This window comes from Scaptodrosophila lebanonensis, unplaced genomic scaffold (genome assembly GCF_003285725.1).
Source record: "Scaptodrosophila lebanonensis strain 11010-0011.00,11010-0021.00 unplaced genomic scaffold, SlebRS2 tig00000098-arrow-pilon, whole genome shotgun sequence".
Classification (NCBI taxonomy): domain Eukaryota; kingdom Metazoa; phylum Arthropoda; class Insecta; order Diptera; family Drosophilidae; genus Scaptodrosophila; species Scaptodrosophila lebanonensis.
This window is the reverse complement of record NW_022060568.1, coordinates 2,766,690-2,785,449: the sequence shown is the minus strand read 5'-3', so window position 1 is coordinate 2,785,449 and position 18,760 is coordinate 2,766,690. Positions and strand designations below refer to the sequence as shown.

General features: G+C 41.4%; 1 protein-coding gene across 2 annotated transcripts; it reads left to right on the top strand.

Moving 5' to 3' along the window:
• The first annotated feature begins 3,039 nt into the window (after positions 1-3,039).
• LOC115627718 (probable cation-transporting ATPase 13A3) lies at positions 3,040-14,388 on the top strand. Of its 2 annotated transcripts, none has more exons than XM_030523462.1 (8): positions 3,040-4,535; positions 9,569-9,857; positions 9,952-10,061; positions 10,307-10,668; positions 10,756-11,259; positions 11,319-11,519; positions 11,588-13,418; positions 13,496-14,388. In XM_030523462.1, exons 1-8 carry the CDS (start codon positions 4,028-4,030, stop codon positions 14,167-14,169), a joined length of 4,479 nt encoding a protein of 1,492 aa, XP_030379322.1. In that variant the 5' UTR covers positions 3,040-4,027; the 3' UTR covers positions 14,170-14,388. The 2 variants fall into 2 exon arrangements, with proteins under 2 accessions (XP_030379322.1, XP_030379323.1); XM_030523463.1 differs by lacking the exon at positions 3,040-4,535 and adding an exon at positions 8,956-9,461.
• The last annotated feature ends 4,372 nt before the right edge of the window (positions 14,389-18,760 follow it).

Genomic DNA, 18,760 nt, shown 5'->3' with positions numbered 1-18,760 from the left:
TATTTATCAACATACATACATATTTCAAATTGTTGCATGCGAAAAGTATTTGGAAATGTTCATGCAAATTATTTTAAGTACATATATGCATGCATATAATATCTATGATGTATACATAAATATATATGTGTGTGTATATTCAGATTTTATTATTTGTCAATACATTATATCTTGCGTATTATTCATTATATTATATTAAAAAAGAGGAAAGAAGAAAAGAAACCAGCTCAATGCAGAGTTCTAAATAGAGAGCGAAACTCGAGCGACCTTCAAGCGCGGTTGAACCGGTTCAACCCATTTTTCGAAGCCGCCGAACTCTGTTATATTGAGCCGTAGACCGTAAATATTTATCGAAGAAATTGTTGAATTATATATACGCCACTGGCTATTATATGTATGACATAAAGTTGTTGTTGTCTTATTTGGTATGGGCTAGTGATATTGGAAGTATGTACATACATATGTATATGAATTGCAAGCAAAAACTTCAACATATCAATCTTTTCACATTTTTCCGCTTTCAAGAAGAGTCCGCAGTTTAAGTTGTTTAATACACGATTTGTTTCAATGATTTGTTTGTTGCAAGTATTTAAATAGAATGAATTTAAACTCTTTTTGATCATGATAGGGATAGGGAAGACGAAAAAGGCATTAATTTTGTCTTCACTCAAAGCAATTTAAAGCTCCATTAAACAGCATTAACAGTTAGTTTGGCAAACCGTTCAGTTAGATCGGATTCGATTTGGCAAGAATTTTAGTATTTGGCATCACTGGCGACATGCGATTTGGTCACACTAAACCAGGGCTGCGATCGATTGCCGACTGTCGAAAAACGCGTGCAGATACAGATACTGTATCTTCGAGTTGCAATTGCAAAATATAGTGAGAAAAGTAACCAAGAAGGATAAATTAAAAGTAATTTCATCGCTCACACTCTTTTTCGTGGAATTCATACAAATGGCGACGCGGCTTGTACATGTGTTCAATTGATAATTTAAATCGTGCTGCCTACCAAAAAATAGAAATAAGGAAATGCGAATCGCTAACGTTCATATTGTATTTTTATCAAATGTATCTGAGTCATGTGTGTGCTCGCCGCTCATATGAGTCCACCACAAACACACACACACACACGTATGTAAATATGTACGCACATGACCGCGACGGATGTCTCTATGCCTTGAGATCGATCAGAAGAGCCTCCCCTCATATTGTGTAGGTGTTGCGTGATTTTGTTGCCAAAATGCTGGCACAGGCAGGTTTTTCAATTCTGTCGCTCGTTATATTATCAATATCCAAGTGCATATACTTGTAGTACATACATATCTATATACATACATATGTACATACATACATGCGTATGAATGTACTTATGTACGTATGAATGTTGAAGCTATCGGGGTTTGAAACAATTTCGACAGGCCAAGCAATTGTCACATCGGGTATGAGTCAGAATTCAAAGTCTGCCACCGCTTAGAAAATGAAGTGGCAGCGATAATTGCTGGTCTTTATTCTTCGGATACTTGGAAGGAATGCCGGCAAGTAACTGCAGTCGCAACTGCATAGATACATATTTAACCACGTCTATGTATGTATGTACATACTATACATATGTATATATCCATAACTTGTTATTGCCGAATTAGCGATAGCTGATTGAGTACATTTCGCATTCCGCATTACGCAATTTTTTATATCAGTTCATGGCCAGAAGCTGTAAAATTAGACGACAGAACATATTTGTTGTTGACACGGGCCCTGGGCGGTAAATTTTCTCATTAATTGGTCGCTATTAGTGCGACTAGCGCTCAGTGTTGGCCTGGCCTTTGGCTGAGATTCCCAACGGTTTTTGTTTTTTTTTTAATTAGTCGAGTAGTCAGTCAGGCGGCCGGCAGTTGAGTTGCTTCAAGAAACAACTCACATATAGTCGTATACGTACAAGTACTACTCGTATATTGTAGCTGAGAGGTCTGGCAACATCTGCAGGATGTAGGGCGCAGGCGCCGGCGCCAATTGTGTGAACAAAAATGTGGGGGGCCCAGTTCATAAACAGAACACAACACCACCCACAAGACAAAAGGAAGGAAAAATGAAAAAGCAGTAGGCATCGTTGGCATCTTTATTGATTATGTACAAGTCGCTGTCTGAAAACTCAAAAGACGAAATCACATACTCGCCGTGCATAGGAAATCATAATTCTCATAGAATACATTTAAATATACTTGTATATGTATTTAAAACGCCCGCTCGTTTCAGGGAACCACGCAAATGCATTAGTCGCGATGAATATGCCATTGAACGGCACCTGGAAAGGAATGAGTGCAATTTTAAAAAGTCGTCGTTGTCATCATCTTTTAAGTCGTCAACAGCAAGTCGTCAAGAAACAATACGAAACGGTCATATTTTGTAAATTTGTTTATCGGCAATCATTGTTAATTAACGGGCTTCAGGCCATGCGTGAAACGCAATCTAAATGCTTAACAGAAACATATTGAATGCATTTCTAAATGTGAATATCTGAAATCTGATTTGGAAGCAGAAGCCTTCACAGAATTCTCTAACAGTGACTCAAGGAAGCAACCAAACAACCAACTCACAAGTGAGCAAACAAAATTGAAGGAAATATAAAAGAAATAATCGTCGCGTGTGTACCAAATAAATATACATACATACATACATATATAAAAAAAAAACTTCAAGTCAAACCAAATAAAAGCAATTGAAATCAAAAATCAAATCAGCTTATCCATAACGATAGCTATAGCCACTACTATACTGTCTAAATATTCGTTGAGGATTAACAGTGATTGAGTGATAGACGATATTGTTTGCGGTCCGTGTGTGTAACTAGAATTTTGGCACGTCATTACCATTGGCTTGTCAAACAAACGCGTATTTTCTCCGAGCGAGCGTCATTTCGTAATGAATTCAGTTAAAAGTGCGGCAAAGCAGCAGGTGGAAATCGGGCTATTCAAGAGGAGGTTGCGCAAACGGCGAGACGGTTGCGGTGCGGCATCCCCATCAAGAGAAAGGACGACGCCGAGGACGACGACGTCAGTGGTGGCTGGGGAAATCTATAACTTGGCCTACTGTGAGGCGCTACTCGATCTGGTGCTATTGCAGAAGGAATACGTAAAGCAGTTCTTCTTTGAGAAGCGTGTGGGCAGCGGAGGACTGCCGGGGGTATCGCAACATCGGGGCTCCTGCCCGTGCCTCGTGGACGGCATCACCGCCAGCTTTGGATGATTGACGACAATACGGGTACGGGGCTACAGCATTACTACTGCCAAAGCCGCCAGCCTAGATACTAAAAAGCCACATAGGGCTTCCTCTCTCACCTCCAATTATATATTCGGTCGCACTCGGCGACAGCGACAGCGTCAGCGCAAACGCAAGCGCTTCAAATTTTGTAAACGGAAGAGGAAGCGTTTGCCTCTCGACTGTGGTTATAGTCGTGATCGTTGTGGTGGTGCTGGTGAACTTTGGCACGGATCTTCCTCTTCGTCGTCCTGTGTGCCTCGCATCTGTGTTGTCGTCGCGCGCCAAAATGGTATCACATAGAGGGTTGTCAGTCATTAATTTACCATTTGTTACCAACGGCCTTTTAATGCCTGACTCCGGCTCCGGCTCCGGCTCGTCCCCCTCGTTCCCCTGCTGGGTGGCTCGCGAGTTGCGCAGCTGACATCGCCGGCTGCCAAAATTGCCGCCAGTGGCGACTTCAGTTGTACAAAGACAATCAAATCAAACCGAAGTGCGAGTCAAACGCAAAGTGAGAAAATTGTATACTAAGCAAACTACATGTAAACAAAAGAAAAAAACGTTTCGATATCAACATATATATACACACACATATATACATACGTGTATATATACGAGTATATATACATACATATATACATAAATACAGATTAGAATATTTGTGCGATCATCATCGCAATCGCAATCAGCGCTCGATTGTGTGCGACTCCCCTTTCTCGATACCAGACTCAATCCAAGCTGAGATTCAAAGGGAACAGTCTCCACAAAAATGTCTGGCAGTCAAGACGGTGGCGCTTGCCTGCTGGCCGTTGCAGATGAGGCTGTTGCCAGGCACGAGTTGCTGCCCCTCCATGCCCTTCTCGATGGCAGCAGTGGACAGTCGCATTTGCATTCGCATTCGCATACCCACTCCCATCCTCAGCATCAGGAGCGAACGAACCTCCACTTTCCCCGCATCGCAACCAAAAACAACATGTTGAAGCTGAATTGGTGGCATTCACCGACTCAGCCGATCGATCTGGTGGCATCCTATGCCCGCGCACACGAGCAACAACAACAGCAATTGTTGCAGCAGACGCGGGGACAGCATCCACCACATCTAATTGACAATAACAATACGGCTGCCCAAAGCAGCCTCAACACCCCGGCCAAGTCGACGCCCACACGCCTGCATCTAGATGGCAAGGATCTGAAGCTTTTGGGAGCCGGGGACGGGTGTAGCTTGGAGGGTGAAGACGAAGACTTCGATCTACAGGACTCCCAGCTACTTGTCGGTGGTAAGTCACATGGTTGCTTTCCTTTCTTTACAATTATACTGTATTCCTATGCCCTGCTAAATATTTTGAACAAATCACGAATTACACTTTCAAGCGACTTCTCGACTTATGTTTTTGTTTTTCATTTCATTTTTGTGGGTTCTATGAGTCAACAGTCATTTCCGATATGGGTTCAATAGTGAGTTTGTCAAAAGAACGAAACCTTTTGAACCAAAAGTATGCAGTCCTTTTTAAACTCCATTATCACTAGTCTCTACAAACTCTATGTATGTATGTATGTATGTAATATTTATGTACATAATATACCAGCTTGTACGTTTGTCATAGCAACAATGAACGAATTGTTGAGCTTCTCAAGATAGGTGGCTCAAATGTAATGGTTGAATGTGTGTTTCTTTCGCAATTCAGAAAGTTCCCTCTTTTTTTTCGCAGTCTACTGTTTGCAATACAATGTAGTATATACTTAATAATTATCTATGCTAACTGTTCATTTTGAGAACATATGATTCGACGCTATTTGATAACTCGAATTGAGTTGTGCGCGTGACAGAACTTGATGACAAACTCACGATCACGCACGATTTAAAACAAATATTGTTTACCATTGCAGAAGGTTTAATGAAAATTGTTTCCATTTTCGAGTTAGTATGTTAGTGTCATTAGAGTTCTAGTCCACAAAATATCCTTAGATGTTCACATCTGTTTCTCTCATTGGTTTTTAAAATATTTCCGTTTACATTACTCAGTAGGGTTTCAATATTTCCTTAATGAATCAGATTCATTTGCGAAGCTGGCGCTACCTCTGTAGCTTCTGTTTAGCTTTCTACATTTTTTCGTAGTCATAAATTTCACAATAATTTTGACAGAATGTGACGCTGACGAAGTTGACGGCGCTTTTTGATCTTTCACGATCGCACAACTATAAACTCAATAGCCAATTGGCTGGGGTCCCTCACCTATTCATTGTTCATTCATTGTTATCACATTACACTAACTAATAAATCAAATCGATAAGTTCTTATAGCTATCTTGAGATTATTTCAATGTAATACCTTTACCTCGAAACTATAAGAGGGTATTTCATAATACTTTAGAAATACTATAGATGCATAATTCCGTTCACACCTTGATATGCAATTTCCGCTCTCCCTCGAGCTGGTTTTTTATACTCATGCGAATGGTATACTGGGTTTAGTCTGATAATGTAATGTATAGTATTGCTAGAAGAAGGTGTATCGGACGCTATGGTACTGGTATTTTACAACATATGTAAGGCATGAGCTTAAGGATAATTTCTAACTGCAATAGGAAATTGAAATATCGAAACCACTTTGCGTATTGGAATGTTTATTGGTATAATTGCAAAGTTTCAATTGGATCCGAATATTATAATATATAACTGCCACGGGAAGGATAAATCTCTCTAGATAGTTTTTCATTTTTATTATTGTTATGCTGCGCAATCAGCCAGCAGATTTGGACATAACATGACAGTTTGACATTTTTTAGATATGAAAACACTCTAAAACTGCCAGTAATTTTTAAAATCATGCTTGCAGTTTGAATCGGATTAACCGTTCGGATCAAATATCATATAGAAACAATAAGAACGATATGCTTATAAGTTATTTAAAGGATGAGTGGCTCCTTGGGAAGGGCTGCAGGTTTCGGCGCACCGCTTCGTTTCAAACGAATATACTTTTTTCTACCTTCCAGCACACAGTGTAGCGAACACCCACACTTAATTACTTCGCTAGCTACCAATATTTTAAATCGCATTTCAACTTTTCAAAATTTCAAATTGAAGAGTTGAAAACAACTGGGCCGGTCTTTGTTGTTACATATAATATATATATATACATATATTGCTAAAATGTATTACAAAGTATGTGGTAAGAGCTACCGATTACTATTGAAGTAACGATCGCAATCGCAAAATTTATGATTAACCAAACAATCAATAGCCCCCAACCCCCCAATGTATATACATATTTGCTTAAAAATGTGTGTTCGATTTATTAATTGAGTCAAAATTCAATCAATTAGGCCATTCGGGAATTGTTTAGTGCAGTCAACATAAATTGCTGTGAGTTGGAGAAATACTTGTAGTCAACTAATTAACTTCAATTGGTATTCTAATTCCAATATCAATTCTGGGGCACTCACAACTAGGAAATGGAAAATACGTGCTAGGGCGAACACGGAACAAGTAATCGAAATACGAATTTTCGGCCGCAATAGATCCAAGTTTATATTGAGAATGTCTTATAATGTGTGTCTTTAAAAGGCACGAACGGATCGACTCGGATCGAGTAGAGTCGATTCGAGTCGGATCGACTGTTACCGGGCCCGGTGAGGGTTAAGGCAAACAGCTCAAAACAGATCAGAGTTGAGCCGATCAGAGTTTTAAAAGCAATTTACAGTCACGCGTCGGCTTCTATTCGGTTCAGTTCAGTTAAGTTCGCTTAGCGGTTCGCCCTTGAGCACATCCGACTCTGACTCTGACTGTGACGTATCGAGAGCATTGGTGAAGTGGTTGCGTGGTTGTCATAGTTCGCTTAGCAGCAGCGGCAATACCAGAGCTCTGTGGTGGTGGTGCTGGTGCTGATGGTGGTGGTGGTGGTGGTAGTGCTTGTGCTTTTGCTTGACATACGCGTGGATGGCGTTGCCGACGTCTCAAGATATGCTCGTATTCGCCGTAAACAACTCATTAAGCAACAGATAAAAATAAAAATAAAATTTTGCCACTCGACTTCTTGATCAATTGACTCTTCAGATCCCGCTCCGCCCCGCCCCGCCCCGCTCCTCTCCGTTCAACTCTTCTCTGCTCTGTTTTGTTCTGTTCTGTTCTGCTCTCTCAATTCAGTGTCTGCTATCATAATTTGTTCTTTATTTAGAGTTCCATAATTAATTACGGAGCTGGCACTTACTTGTATTATTTAGGTAGGCAGTTGGCTACGGTCGCCACCTCTCTGTCTCCATTGAGAGCAAGAATAACGAGCCAAGATGGCCAAGAGAGTCAACAACAACAACAACAGCAACAACAACTACTACGAGAACAATGACAGTTTAATCGCAGCTGCAGGTGCTGCGAACTCACTCGAATGCAAATGCAAATGTAAATACAAACGTGAATGCGAATCCGAAAGGCAATCGGATTGAGGGTGCTTGGTGCGGGTGCGACTCTATATTGAAGCGCGGATGTGACGCGGCAGTCGATCGATCGATCGGTCGATGGACCGCTCCACCATATTGCAGGCAAAAAAAAAAAAAAAAAAACAACAACAACAAAATGAGCAAGAGAACAAAATGATAAACGCATAAGACACACAATAATGCCATAAGCGTCTGCACAGAATTATTGAAATGTAAATATTATATGCGCCACCACTGTCTGAAAAAACAAAAACAAAAAGCAAAACACAAAAAAACGCTGATGAGCGAAACTCGAACGCTCGCCGTGTCGCCGTCGTCGCCATCGTCGACGTCGTCGCTGATGTCGTCGTCGTCGTCAAGTCACTTCAATTAAGAATTCGAATGCGAGTACATGTCTCGATTTTCAATAATTTTTATTTTCATTTTTTTTTGAACATTTTGTGCAAGTGCGCCAAATTTTTAATTGACAAATGTTATTGAAAACTTATGTATATTTTGTGTGCGTGTGTGCGTGTGAGTGTGTGTGTGTGTGTGTGTGTGAGAGAGTGTGTGTGTGCGTGTACCTTTTCGTGCCCGGCTCTTGTCTCTTCTTTAAGTTTTTTAAGTGGGGCTTTTTTTGTTTGTTTTTGTTTTTTTGAGCTCCTCGTGCTATCGGCCATGTGTATGTTTTCAACTTGTTGTGTGCTGCAACAGCAATCGTCGTCAGATGAAGTAATTAATTATGGGGCCCTATAAACAAATAAACGTATAAAAGGCAGCAGGCATAAAAAATTCCCAGTGCGAACGGGAAGCGGAGCGGACTGGAGTCGCATTCCTATAACTCGTGTTCCCTCTCATGCTAACGATCGTATACGAAATTATGTACAGATGTACATACATACATACATACATACATGTATGTATATGTATGCATGTATGTATGTACATATTTATACTACGAGCTGCTTATCAATCTGCCTTAATCTATCCGCTGCCTATTGCGATTAGGCCCCATACGTAGTCGCCCGTCTTCAAGAACAGAGTAATTATAGAAGAATCGGCAACGGCAACGAGTCGTCCATAAGTGTTTTCCCCAATCTCAGTACGCGTGCTGATTGCGATGTGTATGGGTGTGGTGGATGTGGGTGGGTGTGTGTGTGTGTGTGTGTGCGAAGTTTTAAGGGAAAAACCAGTCGGTTTATCACATTGCCCTGCAAAAATAGAATGAAAGAAAAAAATTGCTCTTTATCTTGATTTTGGTAGCATTTTCTTTGGAATGCGGTAAAAAACGTGCCAAATAAAAGCCGAAAATGCGATTCATACCTATTAACTAAATAATACCATGAAAGACGAACGTTTCAGTCACAGCCAGTCTGATTTTCAATTTATATTTCATTTTCACGCCGTAACTCCAAGCGCGCAGTTTGAAAAAAAAAAAAACACAAACGCTAAAAACTTAACTGAAGGAAAAGAAAAAATACAAAAATAAAAAATGCATTTGGTGTCGCTGTAGCCAAAGAGAAATCGGTTGTCTAATAATGCACTCGTAACTACATTACGGACAAGGTTATTCGAACTTCAAGTAACCCACTCGCACACACCTACACACGCACATACATACACACCAACACACAGGCACACACACACACACTCACTGCACATGACAAAGTTCTGCGGCTCGTTGCCAACTTGAAAAGAGTTCATATTTGAGGTGAAAGAAATAAAAAATCAAATCCGAAATATCGGACCCTCTCTACGAGAAACTGATGACGAGCCCAGACATCTTTCGAGGTATATAAATATAGTATAAGTATTGTGTATAAGCATGCATATGATACTCTAGAATACAAGTACAATACACGAAGTCGTCCTACGTTGAATGAATCCTTCGATTCCAGATCCAAAGCCATGCATTGGTGTATTGAACCAAAGTCAGGAGGACGAGATGAAAATATGCGGCTATCAGCGTTCACGCATGCGCACATTTCTCTGCTGGATTTGCATATGCCTGACAGCCGGACTGCTGCGTCTGGTGCTCCACTGGTGGCGTCATTGGTATCTCTTTGCCACATGCCGCCCCTGCCCCCTCCAGGATGCCGAACAGGTGCTGGTCGAAGAAGACTACCAGGGAAAGCACAAAGTCTACCATGTGAAGACTGTCAGCAACCTGACCGTAGAGGACTTGAGGTGAGCACTCTTTAACCCATGTGTCTATATAAATCTATACATATATATATATATGGATATATTCATATTTATCGATCGATATGTTCCATTTCAGCAAATGCTTGCTACAACAAGCACACACCGTCGAAACCCCAAGATCCCCAGAAAATTTGGATGAGACCAAATTGCAATTGTCGGTGCACTTCTCCTCCGCTCAGTTCAAAAGTAAACTTACATTCGTTTTATTACGTCATATACTATACTTATATTTGAGTGGGGGGTACGGGGGGGTATGGAAACAGACAATTAACAGATAATACATACATATATACATTCTGCAGACTAGTTTAAATATGACTATAATTTCATAAAAAGGTTCATTAAAAGGTTAGCCGGGGACTTAGCTAGAAATATACATATGTACGTTTGAATTGCTGGTCTCTTTAATATCAGTTATCCTTTTTATTCAGATTGTCGCAGCCTCCGAATTTTTCGGTGCAAACAATTGGTCTATGCCTGGGACGCCAGCACGAATTCGTTTAATAAAATTAATGGATTGGATTGTAATGTGCCCTGTTCGTATTTCCATCAGCAGCGGGGTCTGTCGGAGCAGGAGCAGCTGTCGCGACGGATTGTTTACGGTTCCAATGAAATAACCGTGCCATATAGAGATGTGAAAACACTGCTGTTCTTGGAAGTCCTTAACCCCTTCTATGTATTCCAAATCTTCTCCGTCATTCTGTGGTTCACCTATGACTATTACTATTATGCCTGTGTCATAATACTGATGTCGGTATTCGGCATTGGCATGTCCATTATACAAACCAAAAAGGTACCCTAACTATGCTATATAACAATAATGAAACTTGGATTTGCATTTGAATGTGTTCTGATCAATCCGTGGCTTGTGTGCTTTCAGAACCAAGACGTCTTGCAGAAAACTGTGCTCAATACAGGCAATGCCTGGGTAGTCAATCCGAAGGGCGTCTCCAAAGAGGTGCCCACACAAACTCTCGTGCCCGGTGATATAATTGAAATCCCCTCCAGCGGCTGTACGATGCAATGCGACGCAGTCCTCCTCTCAGGCAACTGCATTCTCGATGAGTCGATGCTAACTGGGGAGAGTGTGCCAGTCACAAAGACTCCGTTGCCCATGAAGCGTGATGTGATTTTCGATAAAAAGGAGCATGCACGGCACACCTTGTTCTGTGGAACGAAAGTCATTCAGACGCGTTACATCGGATCCAAAAAGGTGCTGGCCTTCGTCATTAACACTGGCAACATTACAGCTAAGGGAGGACTCATCAGATCGATTCTCTACCCGCCGCCTGTGGACTATAAGTTTGAACAGGACTCCTATAAGTTTATTCAGTGCTTGGCGTTGATCGCTTGTGTTGGCTTCATTTATACCCTTGTGACAAAGGTAAATATCTGGTCCCGATTTGCTTCTCTAAAACTAAGCTCGATGTTGAATCCTTCTAGATATTGCGTGGAACGGACGGCGTGAAAATAGCAGTAGAATCCTTGGACTTAATAACCATTGTGGTGCCGCCGGCTCTGCCAGCTGCCATGACTGTTGGTCGCTTCTATGCTCAGAAGCGCTTAAAGAAAAATGATATATTTTGCATAGCTCCGCGTTCTATCAACGTTGCTGGTAGCATAGATTGCTGTTGTTTCGATAAGGTGAGTGGCTGTAATGCTGGATCTCACTTAATTCTGATGTATGCCCCACAATTTCAACGTCTCTGCAGACCGGCACGCTCACCGAAGATGGCCTGGATATGTGGGGTGTGGTGCCAAAGTCCTCAACGAACCAGTTTCAAATACCACTGAAAGATGTTCAGCGTTTGCCTTACGACAATTTTCTCTTCGGCATGGTCACCTGTCATTCTATAACCGTACTGAATGGTCAAATGATGGCTGATCCATTGGATTTGAAAATGTTCCAATCGACTGGCTGGATACTCGAGGATTCCAAAAACGTACCTGAAAACGAAAAATATGGCCTGATCTATCCAACGATTCTCCGTCAACCGAACCGAGGCGATGTACAGCCGAATTTAGCGCTAACAGAGACAGCTGGGGTGCAACGGCAATCGTCCGTAGATGATTTGCTCGCCAACGTTGGTTTGTCGCAGGCCGAGAAGAACTACGATCACGGCATTGTGAGGGAGTTCCCCTTTACGTCTAGTCTGCAGCGCATGTCTGTCATAACGCGTTGTCTGAGCGCCCAGGGATTCAATGTCTATTGCAAGGGTTCTCCCGAGATGTTGCAGCAATTGTGCCATCCCCAGAGCATCCCAGATAACTACTCCCAGCAGCTTTCAACATTCACCAAAAAGGGCTATCGAGTCATTGCCATGGCATTCAAAACCCTCAGCCCGAAGCTGAACTATACCAAGGCACAAAGGTTGTCCCGTGAAGAGGTCGAACATAATCTAGAATTCTTGGGCTTTGTCATACTCGAAAACCGTTTGAAGCCCGATACGACAGAGGTAATCAATTCGCTGAGCGCGGCCAATATACGGACGATTATGGTAACTGGCGATAACATTCTGACCGCGATGAGTGTCGCACGCGATTGTGGCATCGTGAGTCCCTCGCAGGCTGTGATTACGGTGCATGCGGCACCGCTGGACCATCATGCCGGACAAAGACCTGATCATGTGCAGTATGAATTGCAATATACTCTGGATCTGGGCAGCAAAACTTGCACCACTATCGGCGCCCCACTCGCACTCAACGGGAACAACTTTAAGGAGCAGAATCACTCCTTGGTAAATGGCGTCGTGCCTCCTTCTACGCCGAGTAGTTGCGCTCCGAGCACCCTGCCGAATAGCGACAGCCTAACCAGCGTAAAGACTTGCGCCACCTGGACCCACAACGATGAGGATGTCGAGCTTGGCACCCCAATGGGAATGGGCGCATCGCCAGGGGACTCACGGGACTACGAGTATCGCCTGAGCGATAACTGGCGCAGACATTACACTTTCGCTATGGACGGAAAGACATGGCAGGTGGTGCGAGATCATTTTCCGGATCAAATGGAGATACTGTTGACCCGCGGCGTCATCTACGCCCGCATGTCTCCGGAACAGAAACAGGCGCTGGTCATGGAACTGCAAAAATTGGACTATTGTGTGGCTATGTGTGGAGATGGTGCCAACGATTGTGGCGCTTTGAAAGTTGCACACACCGGCATTTCACTAAGTGAAACGGAATCTTCGATAGCATCTCCCTTCACATCCCGTAATCCCACAATCGCGTCCGTCCCTCACGTTATTAAGGAGGGACGAGCGGCCCTGGTTACATCGTTTGGCATTTTTAAGTACATGGCAGCCTATTCGCTGGTTCAGTTCATATCTGTCATGATACTCTACTCGATTGACTCAAATCTGACGGACAAGCAATACCTATATATTGATTTGGGTCTGTTATCGGTCTTTGCCTTCTTCTTCGGCAAGACCGATGCGTATGCAGGTCGGTTGGCGAAGCAAGTGCCGCTCAGTTCGCTGATATCGCCAGCACCCTTGGTCTCCCTCGTGCTTCATATATGTGTGGTGATTGTCTTCCAAGTGGCTGGTGAGTAGATCATTGGCATTAATTCATCACTAAACAAAAAATGCTCACTTTTTTTTTATAATCGTGTTCTGTTCCAGGTTGGTACCAGGTGCACCAACAGAGCTGGTTTGTGCCATTTCAACATTCTAACGAGGAGCATCTCGGGTGCTATGAGAACTACACCATGTTCGCCATATCCTGCTTTCAGTATATCATACTTGCCATCGTGTTCTCGAAAGGTGCTCCCTATCGGGCCGCCATCTGGTCGAATTGGCCGTTGTGCCTAGCTCTTGTGCTTAATATTTGCATTGTCACCTACCTGATTGTCTATCCGACCGAGTGGGCGGCCGATTTCTTCCAGTTGATTGTGCCGCCGGAAATGAACTTTCGATATTATATGATCATATACGGCGTTCTCAATTTTGTGGCTCACATCGTCATCGAAACCTTTGTGATCGAGTACTTAGTATTCAAAAAATTCCAAGTACGTCGTGATCAAAATGCGAAGACATCGACCCGCAAATACATGCGGCTGGAAAACAACATTCAAAAGTTCGAAAATTGGCCGCCCATAACGGAAGTGTACGAGCCACACGATCCATCCACAGCTGAGGAGGTGAAACCGACTTATGTGAACCTGGGCGCCGAACAAGACTTGGATATGCCAAAGCACAGTGCCTTCCCCGGGTTCTTCGAGCCAGAGATGAATGGACAGCAAATCCGTCAATTGCCCAGTCCAGAGCCCTTGAAGGCGTCGGCTCTGCAAATCTGAAATTCAAAGGATAACACAGGATGAAGAACACGACAGTTACCTAACGTATGCCTACGCATCTGCGCATGCGTAGCGCCAACCCATTACTTACACATACAGCCGACATACATATTCAAATAATTCATTTTGGGAATGCCCTTGTAGCATAGCTTTTAGTAATTTAGGCGACGGTATTGTCACTATTATTATTATTATCATTATGATTATGATTATTATCTATCATTTGTGTCTATTTTTAGTCCATGTACGTTTTGGTATATTGTAAGTACTCTGTGTGTATATCATCTGAAGAATTTGTACTTATTCGCCCTATACTTGTGCTTACATGTATGCATATTATACATACTTTGATGTAGCTTAGGACCTAGGAAAGGGTTAGTTGGAAATTGTTAATATTTTTATACCCTGTACCCAAAGGGTACAAGGGTATATTAGTTTTGTGCGAGTGCACATGGAACACACAGAAGGAGGCTTGGTAGACCCCACAAAGTATATATATTCTTGATCAGCATGACAAGCCGAGTCGATATAGCCATGTCCGTCTGTCCGTCTGTCCGTCTGTCCGTCTGTCTGTCTGTCTGTCTGTCTGTATGAACGCAAGGATCTCCGAAAGTATAAGAGCTAGAATAACCAAACTTGGTATACAGATTCTCCTGAGACCGAGAAAGGACGAGTTTGTTCATTTTTTCTGATCCACCCCCCCACTCCCCCCCTATTAACGATTTTCTATAACTCCCGTAATTCTTGGAATTTTGAACTAAAATTTGGTAGACACATCCAGTTAGTAATTGTATATCCGTATACCAAGTTTCATTATGATAGAATGATCGGAAAGAAAGTTATAGCCATATAACCAGGCCCAATGCACACATACATACATATGTACAAGTACACAAACACGCATAAGGCACGATTCTGATGTAAATGTAAATGTATCTATGCATGCATGGAATATTTAGTTAATTAATTAAATTAATTTAGTTAATTAATTAAATTATTTTAGTTAATTAATTAATTAAATTAATTAAATTAATTAATTTAATTAAATTAATTAATTATTTTAATTAAATTAATTTAATTACTTTTTTGTGGGGTGGTACAGGGTATTTAAGAGTTGAGCCTGCTCGACTTTAGCATTCCTTTCTTGTTTTGGCATAGGAAGCACCCTATGCAATTGGATTGTATGTACATATATAGTTTACATTTTAAAAAAGAGAGTGTTGCTGGGCATGGCAAGTGGTTCGGAGGGGGGTGCGCGTATGCCTGTATATTGTTTTTGAATAGCCAATGACTACCTCTGTTTCAGGCCATATTATATGGATGCGCCTCGAATCGAGCGTTTCAGAAGCCACTGCCGATGCGGTTAGAATGCAACCCACAAAAAATACGTGTACATCTTATATTTTTAATTTATATAATGTCCATCCATCCTGTAGCAAATCAACACATAAAAACATACATAAATGTTGTTTTTTTTTTTTTTTCTTAAATGAATAAAACAGGTTATGAATTTATGCAAATAATTTCCTGCATTTTAATGGTTGGCCGCCGGAGATCGCTAACTCAATATTTATTTATATGTATGTACAATGCTTTTGATAAGTATAAGTATAGCATGTCCTTATCAGATTATAATGGCACAATTATTAAGAATGATCACTTCAGTATTGAAATAGATGGAATGTTGTTTGCGAATGCAATTAAACGCTACTTAAAGAACTTTAGCCACGGACCTGTTCCGCAATTATAACTATTATAAATTATAATTTGTTAATTTACTTAATTGAATTGTTATAAATAAAAATTTAAAAATTGAAACGTTTATTAAAAAAGTCAACACCGATGTGGTGCAAATTTATTTATTTACACACTTATATAAAACATATGGCCTGGATCGTGCTTGAACCAATCAATTTCTGCTGATCGAATATATTTCTACTTGGTAACATCTCGTACATACAAGTATATGTGTATACCAGAGAGGAGAAAAACTTCAATTATCCGGACATAATTACTCATCTTCTTTGGAACTGGCAGTTCAGGTTTCTGGCTATAGTTGCAGTGTGGAGTCGAAAGAAAGAGAAGATAGAAACGAGAAATGGGCCAGAGACCACCTCTATAAGGTGCGGAAATTAATAGTCATGAGCTAGTTTATTTAAGGTTAATACGCTAGGTCTGCTTTACAGAAGGCTTCAATGCCATGCGACTATCCTTAGGGGTGTCGCCTGCGGTTGAGTTCCTTTTCGTGAGCTTCAAATGCTAGTTAAGCTCTCTCCTTGAAGCTGCTTAATTGATATGGTGTTGAGGCAGAGAAGTTAACCAATGCAGGTTGAAGTATATGTGTCCTGCTGAATTATCGAATATATAATATGCATATATAAATAACTTCCACTTAAGTACTCAGTTCCTACAAACGCATTGATTCAGCATAATGGAATTTTGTTTTAGTAATGGTGTATATTGTAAATATTTATTTGATTAAAATTGTTCGCATACAGTTAGTTCATTTTATATTATAAAATATACGCTCCTTGAATGAGTTGAGTTTATTTTCGTTATCTGGAAGTAAATGGCTCCTAAGTAGTTATGTCCGTGTTCTAATTTCCGGTATGAAATTGAAAATTGACATTAGTGGAATTTATATTTGTATTATACTACCTAGTGCCTCACTTTAATCTAAAGTTTCATCAAAATCTGCTCGTTGTGTCTTATAGCTACCAAATAAACGATCATAGTACAATAAATTGGTCTGTTTATTGTGGTTTTTTAAATGACTCTGCCTTAAAGTTTTGCGTGATAAGTAAGTATATGTAAATATTTTTAGTTGGTATTGGTTTAATAGATTCTGTGTGTTGGTTTTTCTATGTTAAAATTTATCAACTAAATGAACTCCTAATAAAACTAGAGGCTTATTTGAGCTTGTTTAAAAATAACCAAATATCTTATCTATAATTCTTTAGGTGATAAGGTAGACGCTTTCCAGAAAAAAGTTGCTAGGTACTCTACTCACTTATGTTGAAATGATTCTAAGCTTTGGCTCAATAGATGAGTTTTCATTTGAAAAATCCTGGAAAGTGGGAAGCAGCCCAGGTTATATGATGATTATAAATGTTTGCAATTCAAATTTGCGCGCGCATCTTCGTAATTCGTAACCATTGCGAAATAAATAAAATTTGTGATTTCTTTTGGTAAAACAAATCCAGGAGAAAACGAGTTATTTTGCGCTTTAAAAAGAATGCAATAACTTGGCAATATTCTTATGGAATTGGTATGTTATTTTAGTCTCAGAACAAGATTACAAATTTCCATAAAATTTTAAAGAGGCTTTTTACTAAATTTGGCAGAATCCGGCAAACTGGTAGAGGCGCTTGGCTGACGAGCCGTTTCTGTAGAAAAGCGTCAATTGCTACTTAAATGGTTGGAAATCGTATTTAAGCCAAAGATCACATTCAACTGAAAATATTTAAATGATTGAAAGACCAGATGTTTTTATGTAACAATATACATATGTATGTATGTATGTATGTGTATGTATTTGCATATGAGTATCATAGCCGATGGTATTGCAAATGTGAGCGAAGCGAGACAGAGAGAGCAAAAAAACGTGTCTTTTTGCGCAAAAAAGTTGCAAGTTTCACCCTCGAAGCGACGCTAATAAGTACATATTCATGTTAACAAGTACTTATGCAGCAATTGTGGAACTGCAGCCTTCTATGAATTGGTTGGACCAACACCAACCCAACGACAACAACCCAACGCTAACCCAACACCAACACCAGCACCATCCACTGTGCTGTGACGTGCAAAAATGAAAAGTATCTTAAATGCCGTTCTGCAGATGCACGCTCTGGGGCCGGTTGCATGGCATGTCGAGAGGTATACGAGTATATGTACATAGATATGTACGCCCGATATAGTGTAGCTCTCGATGTCTAGGCAGCCTCTGTGCCGACGACTTCAAATCGCAAAGAGCCGCCCATGAAAACCAACATGCTTTCGGCTACTTCCATGAACCTTTATGGGAAGAAAAGTTGACGAGCGCAAAACAAGTTGTTTACGGGTTTCAGACTGCAAGTATCTGTGTCTGCATGTATGTATGTATGTGTGTGTGTGTGTGTGTTTGTAAAACTTGTTTGGCCAAAACGCACGCATTTGCGATGCGGATGATATTTGCCGTACTAGTAGTACTTGTTGTTGTTGTTGCTGCTACTGAGGCTGAGGCTGCTGCTGCTGCTGCTGCGAATTGGCAGTTCGGGCGCTGCTCCTGCTTGGTGGCTCTCATCTGTGCACGCCAGTTGGGCCAAGAGCGGGCCAAGCTGCGGCTCCGTGGCTCTAACCAGACGAACAACTGTTGCGCATGCGCGCGCCCACACGGCTCTGCTGCCAGTTGTTGCTGATGTTGCTCTTTCTGCTGCTGTTGCTGGTATTTCTGCTGCTGCGGCGGCTGCTGCTGCTGCTGCCACCGCCGTGGTCGTGGCCTGGCCAACAAGTAGTTGCCGTTGCGCGAGCCAATTCAGTTCTGTAGCTTTCGTTTGGTTGGAATGGTCGTGCGCGCTCCGCAAAACGAACAGAGCGTCGACGATTCGTTACG